Here is a 6968-nt window from a genome sequence, read left to right on the forward strand (position 1 = left end):
TTAGTTTGGTGAATCATACTCATGATGATTATCATAATATTCCATTTGCTATGTACATATCACAAAATAAATGCCTTGTCAGTTATTTCTAATTTTCATATTTAATGGGACAAAGTTGGCCTTTTTTCATAAAATTTGTTTGATACGAGATATTACTTATTCATTTTCGCCATGGTTTCATGTATCGTGTCTAAAACAAGTGTCGAATATATGCATGGTCACTCATTCATCCAGAAAGTGTTGGCCTGTTTTACACATACTGGCACTTATTTTGGCAACAGCTTAAAGTTGGAAAATCGTAACGGATAAATTGATATACTTGGTTTGTACATGTGATAAAATAGTGTAGTTTTCATATTTTGATAGGATTCCTATAAAAATTGCACCTTAACATGATAAATTTGGCAACTAAACATGACTTTTCCTTCAAAAAGTTCCGAAAATCAAAATCATAAATCTGTGCCTCTCAAGGTAGATGTCAAGATGAGATTTCATCAGTCCCTCGGTATTTTTATAGTCACTCTGTTTTAATTCGTATATTTTTAGAGAGATGTTCGTCGCGAAGTCTCGAAAACTGCAAGATGTTGTAAATTTGAACATTCGTAATTTGATGAGATTTTACTGGAGGGTATAGGCGCGTCTCCCTTTCCATATAATACATCTCCTACATATTTTAATTTGGGTATGAAGTAATTTCGCTCTATTGAATTTTCTGCATTTCGGTTGTTCCAAACCATTTCTATGGCTTGTCCTACCGGAATATCGGAACCATTGAACGAGATTCGTTGACATATTGTAACGAAACCATCAAATGATAATGATGGTACTTGTACAGGAAAAAATTACATAAAAGGGACTTTTTTAAAAGATAATTTGAATTTATCGAAATAAAATGTATGCGTGTTGTGAAGACGTGTGACAAGGCAATTTGTCAAAATCGGACAACTTCAAGGCTCTGTACATCCGTTGCATCGATGAGTTCTTGGCTTCCCATATGAGATGTAATCAATTATGACTCATTTGCGTACCCGGGACTTCTAAAGGCACAGTGTCGCAAACACTCATAACAATGCATACAATATTACGAAATATTCACGCCTCTTTGAAGTATTAAGGTAGTATACGCCTCGAAAGTGAAAGACCTAAGCTTTTGCTCAAACTTTTCTCAAGGAGTCTTTCAATCATTCTCTTTCAAAATCAAGAATAAAAATAGGGGGTCACCGTGCAAATTTTGGTACTAGAGAAACAAATAACCCAAGATTTACTGATATTTAAAATTCAAAATGGCCGCCATCCCTGTGTTAACTCTATGAAGAAAAATACAATTTTCGAATTTCGAAAAACTAAGCCAATGAAAAGTTTTCTTACACCAAGAGCTTTAAAATGAACCCGTACAAGTGGTATATCAGAAAAGAATTGTAAAAGTTTGAGAGTCCGAATGTCTGTCCCCGATGTGCGTTCTACCTTAAGGTACAGTTACTGGAGTATAATAATAACTTAATAATTTATTGTGACATATATAATGTGACATATATGCAAGTCTAAACAGGCTAGTGAAATTCCGTGTAAAAATTTGAGGTTGTAAAGAAAAACATTGGGTGTTTGAATACTAGGAGCGTCAACTGGGATCACGATTGGTGCCTTGACTGAGAGGCGGTAGGCTTTCCTTGCGGTTTCCTGTTATTACCACAGTGAACACAGTCTTGTGTGGAATTTGCCCATATGCAAGAACTCTATTAGCTGAAAAAATACCACAGATGGGAAACCATATTAGTGTTGAGATAGAGAATCCATAATAGTGATGAATTAGGCAGAAACCGATGTCAAAACTGTATGCGGCACCAGCTCATTATTCCGTTGCTTGGTTACGTGACAGATCCGTTACGATCTACATCAGCGTCACAGATCCACTTTCGCCCTAGTCATTCAAGTGCTCGGTTGGGCTGAATTGCACCTTTTCATTTTCGTGCAAAATACATTTCACGATACTTCCGTATTGCCCGAGTTTTACCCGCAACTATGTCCCGTGCTGCAACCGAAGCGACTCCACACACCGGGTACCGAGATGTGGAGGCCAACGGTCGGCGCCGCGTCGACAACTCCAAGTCCTCCTTCGGTTCACTGTCTCAGGTCGACGAAACCGTGCGGAATCTGTTGCTCCATCCGAACGACATCGGGAGGTGCAAAGAAAATCCCCTCACCCACAAGGGCAAGCGCATACAGTTGGCGAAGATGCTGCTCTTGATGCTGGTTCCCGTTCTGTCGCTGGCAGTGCTGGCCGTGCTCGATCTGCACGGCATCGCCTACGGCAACAGCGTCGACATCCAGGTGCGGAACGTCATCCGCTTCAGTCGTGATGTCGGCGTGCTCCTCAGCCGATTGCAACGCGAGCGAGACATGACGGCTCTCTACATCAGCGTGATCGGACCTGAAAACAAAGCCTACCTGACGGAGACCTACCCTCTTACGGACAGTGCCCTCGAAGAGCTGCAAGAATGGCCTGTCAATACTCACATCCTGCGGGCTTTGCCGTTCTTTCGCAAAAAGGAGGATTTTCGTCGCCACTTGGCGGGGCATCGAGCCGATATAGACAAGTCCAAAACGACTGTGTATGACGAAATAAACTTCTACACTGACGCCATCCAGATCTTTATTGACTGGCTTTACGAAAGTGTCGGCAACTCGAAAGGTACTGGGCTATGGCAGACTCTGGTTGCGTATCAGTTTCTCATTGTCAGTAACGTGGACACCGGCATCGAACGCACTTTAGGGTCTGTCTTCTTCTCTCGCGGAGGCTTTGATAGAAACGATGACTACATCTGGTATTTGGAAAAATACAATGTCGGCCGAACCAACTTCAAAGCCTCTAAAAAGTACTCGCCCTTAATCGAGAGTTTGTACGACGAAGCCGTTAAGAATTTACAGGAAAACTTCACTCACACCATCGATGATATGAGACTGATTGTATTGAACAACGAAGCGAGACAACCAGATTTTGAGGAAGCGGCGCTTTGGTTCGACAGTATGACCGTCTACATCGGTATCCTGGCGAGCGTTCAGAAGAACATGGCCGACGAAATTCTGATCAAGTTGGAGAAGGAACTGGAGAACGACACGGAAGCTATCGCCATCAGTATTTTCCTGGTGATTGTGGTTCTCATCATGTGCCCATTGACGCTGCAAGCCATATGGACTCTTACGACGGACGTACAGAACTACGCCTTGACTTTGGCCACGCAGACGAAGGCCTTGAACCGCGAGAAGAAGCGCTCGAATTGGTTGCTCTATTCCATGCTGCCGAAAACGGTGGCCGAGCAGTTGATGCGACACGAAGACGTGAAGGCCGAATACTACGATATGGCTACCGTCTTCTTCTCGGATATCGTCGGCTTTGATCGACTGTGCGCGGAAAGTACGCCCATGCAAGTCGTGGAAATGCTGAATGGGTTGTACTTGTTGTTCGACTCCAGAATCGAGCAATACGATGTGTATAAAGTTGAAACCATCAACGAGACATACATGTTGGCCTCTGGTGAGTCGAAAGTCATGCAATATTTCAAATTCTTTTGTCTTAAGGATTTCCCCTGTAGAGTTGTGAATGCCAGATCTGCAGGTAAAAATGTCCGAATCAGTCATTAGATATAAGCAGACATGAGGAAACATGTTCGAATAAAAACAAACATTTCAACAAGAAAAATATGATGTTTCCACACTTAATGTTACTTATATCTATATCTCCTAATTACCAATTTTCAGGGTGCCTTTCCAGTGCTTAAAATGATTTTACTAGGTTTAAAAGGCAATAATTCATAGCAAAAGCATTGCTGAGATACGGCTTGTAAAGTGATAATGGTGTTGTAGGATATGAAAGGGAAATTTGTCATAAGAGTGAAGAAATGATCGCAATGTGCACCTTCTTAACAGAGAAATGCTAAAGAACGTAAATTCAACTAATCAAGTGAGATTATGTTCGCTTGATTTTAAATGAAGATGACTTTTAGAGTTGGTTTTTGTCCCTGTGTCAATACAGAACGGTGTCTGAAATACTCCCAGGCCAGATTTATTTGAATTGGCACAAAGACAACATATCACAACTCGTATGTGTAGGTTAATCTATTTTGTTATGAAATTAGCCGACGGAAGCCAATTTAGCGTGACTCTTTCTTAGGCAGAATGTGCGTCAGAGGACACATGTACTGAGTCAGGCTCAAATTTTCAAAATATTTATTTGGTCTACCGCTTTTGCAGGGGGGGGGGGTTCTCAATTTCAAGATATATAAATATATATATATATATATATATATATATATATATATATATATATATATATATATATATATATATATATATAAGTATACAGATGTCCTCGTGGGAAATCACAGTGCTCGATACTAAAAGCAGAGCGTTATAAATAATAACACAGATCACAGATTATTTCAAGTACAAAGTAAAACTTTCCCGCGATATTATTGAAGTAATTCATTTCTCCGACGGGATGTTGCACTATGACCGACACTTACACATCGATCATATTTTTAATGTGTGCATATACTAATGCAATCATGGTTTCCATTGCCAACACACGTGTCATACTTATCTGACAGTCAGGTTTATTCATACCGCAAATGTCGTTTGCTGTCCAATCCATCCTTAATTGTACATCAGCGGAGACTCTGTCATGTGTGATGATGGCGCCAATTAGTAGAAAGAAATTTGCAATCATCAGATTGTTTCCTTCCATTTTGAACCGAAAGACCGTCGTCCACTTACCTTTCTGGTGATATGCATGTCCCGTTTACTAGTGTTAGCCTGACTAAGGTATTCTGGTCACCATGTATACATGAAAACAAGGAATATTTTGAAGAGTTTTATGATGAAAATTTGTATTCTGTATGTTACCATGCATAAGTGTTACATGTTGTTGTTTTTTTTTGTTTTATAGGATTGCCGAAACGGAACGGCAACAAACACACCGGCGAGATGGCCACCACCGCCTTGGATTTGTTGTATCATATCAGCTTTCTCGAAGTGCCCCACAAACCCTACACCAAAATCAAGGTGCGCATAGGAATGCATGCAGGTAAGCTGATATTTGTCACGAAAGAGTAACTCAAGCAAATTATCATTGAAAAGGATGGTAAGCGTTAAAGTTTCAAGTTAGAAGAGGAAAAATTGAAAATTGCCCCATAACATTATCACAGTTACTCCGTGTGGGGAGGAACTACGACATTACGTAAGCTGCTATTTGTAAACCACAACATGGTCGGTTTTCTCAAAACCTATATTCCTCTGGAGTGTTTTGGTTTATTGCTTAGACTCAATCGTTTCTCAATTTCGTATATGACACGTATTTGACGGGATTTGATTTTATGAGCTTACTGGCTGCCATAGACGAAGTTGACACTTTCATTCAACTTTGAACTCTTCATATACTTAACAGAAAATTATGTGGACAATTTATGGCATGTTCTTGCTGTTTTATATCCCCAAAACAATCTTTATATGTATCCCAAATTATCCTCTCACGACAGAAGGAGCATCCTGGGTTGCCATGATGGTAGGTTTGTTGCGTTGGTGACCATGACGTCAGAAATCTTAGAATGTTGAGGACCGTTAGCCTGTGACCTCGTTTGGCATTTTCAACCAGGTTTCCACAGTCTTCTCGGCTAAATCTCGGGGATTTACTGTTGGCGACAAAAAGATGAGAATTTTAGCTGATCAGTGCAGAAGTTATTTTCAGAATTATTAGGCCTACGTTGCTTTAAAGTGGCATCTATCTGCGCCGAGCGAACGCCATATGCAGCTACTGCGGCAGGTAAGAGACTTGTGCCGCATGTGACCTTTGTTTTCAGCCAAATGTGGCTCATGCCAGTTCGGGCAAGTACGCTTATTTTTTATGAGACGACTTTCTCCTCTTTCAGGACCTGTCGTAGGTGGCGTCGTTGGACTGAAAATGCCTCGCTATTGTCTTTTCGGTGACACTGTCAATACGGCATCCCGACTACAAACAAACAGTTTGCGTAAGTCACTTTTCTTCTGGCTTCCAGCCTTTGTTTTCAAGACAGTTTGATTTCTATACAGAATCTGTCGAATTGTGTGAGTGTATGTTTAATACGCAAAATGCCCACGGAAAATACGGAAGGTTGTCGTTTGTTTGTTTGTTTGTTTACTATTTCGGAACGTTTATTTAATGATTTTATTCGATTCAAATAGACAGCTATATTTTATAGACAATGATGTCATAATGCAAATTGTTGAAAAGTAAGACGATGTCCAACAAGATATTGGAGCTCGTTCAGACAAACCAGGATAAATACAATTTTATCTACATTGTCAAATTGAAAACGAACCCGCCAAAAAGATGTACTTCAAAGATTTCTTGAAAACGTACATAGTGCACTGGATGAGGCACAACAAACGAGAGGGTTTGACTGTGTATGGTTACTTACGTCAAACAAAACCTGAACGATTCAATACAAACTCGTTTTGTCTTCGCCGAATGTTTCCACCAGGCTTCATTTTTTGTTAACTTATGTCAAAATTATTTTTTCCTCCGTCAGCGAGCCGAATTCACATCAGCTATGAGTGCTACCTGAGTCTATTGGACCTGGGAGGGTACACCATGGTGAAACGAGGCGAAATAGAAATGAAGGTATATATATATGTAGTTTTTATGACCTCTTAGTAAAATTTTATTAGTTTGGAGCAACTGTTCTGCAATACCTCCGTATACTTGAAGGCTGTAACTTTTATTGCTTTTTTCTTTCCTTATTTTTGTTTTCGACGCTAACAAGTTTCTTATTCTACTCCCCAAACCACGTTGGAATATTTATTACTTAGCTTGTCAAATACTGTCATTTGCTTATTTTTTAATTATGTCCGGACCAACAACAACAACATGTAGTCTACACATGTATAGAAGCTGAGTGGACTGAATACTGTGTCTCTCCGTATCTCCATATGCTTTG

General features: G+C 40.1%; 1 protein-coding gene across 1 annotated transcript; it reads left to right on the forward strand.

Moving 5' to 3' along the window:
• The first annotated feature begins 1806 nt into the window (after positions 1-1806).
• LOC139152847 (uncharacterized) lies at positions 1807-6070 on the forward strand. The gene is made up of 3 exons (XM_070726199.1): positions 1807-3532; positions 4943-5080; positions 5922-6070. The coding sequence occupies exons 1-3, from the start codon at positions 2020-2022 to the stop codon at positions 6068-6070; spliced, it is 1800 nt and encodes a 599-aa protein (XP_070582300.1). The 5' UTR covers positions 1807-2019.
• The last annotated feature ends 898 nt before the right edge of the window (positions 6071-6968 follow it).

This window comes from Ptychodera flava, chromosome 16, assembly GCF_041260155.1.
Source record: "Ptychodera flava strain L36383 chromosome 16, AS_Pfla_20210202, whole genome shotgun sequence".
NCBI classification, from domain to species: domain Eukaryota; kingdom Metazoa; phylum Hemichordata; class Enteropneusta; family Ptychoderidae; genus Ptychodera; species Ptychodera flava.

Excerpts from the sequence above, each read along its gene's own strand:
- LOC139152847 (XM_070726199.1), top strand. The coding sequence starts at position 2,020 with ATGTCCCGTGCTGCAACCGAAGCGACTCCACACACCGGGTACCGAGAT. Across the intron at positions 3,533-4,942 it reads GACATACATGTTGGCCTCTG|GATTGCCGAAACGGAACGGC; the intron begins GTGAGTCGAAAG and ends TTTGTTTTATAG. Across the intron at positions 5,081-5,921 it reads GCGCATAGGAATGCATGCAG|GACCTGTCGTAGGTGGCGTC; the intron begins GTAAGCTGATAT and ends CTCCTCTTTCAG.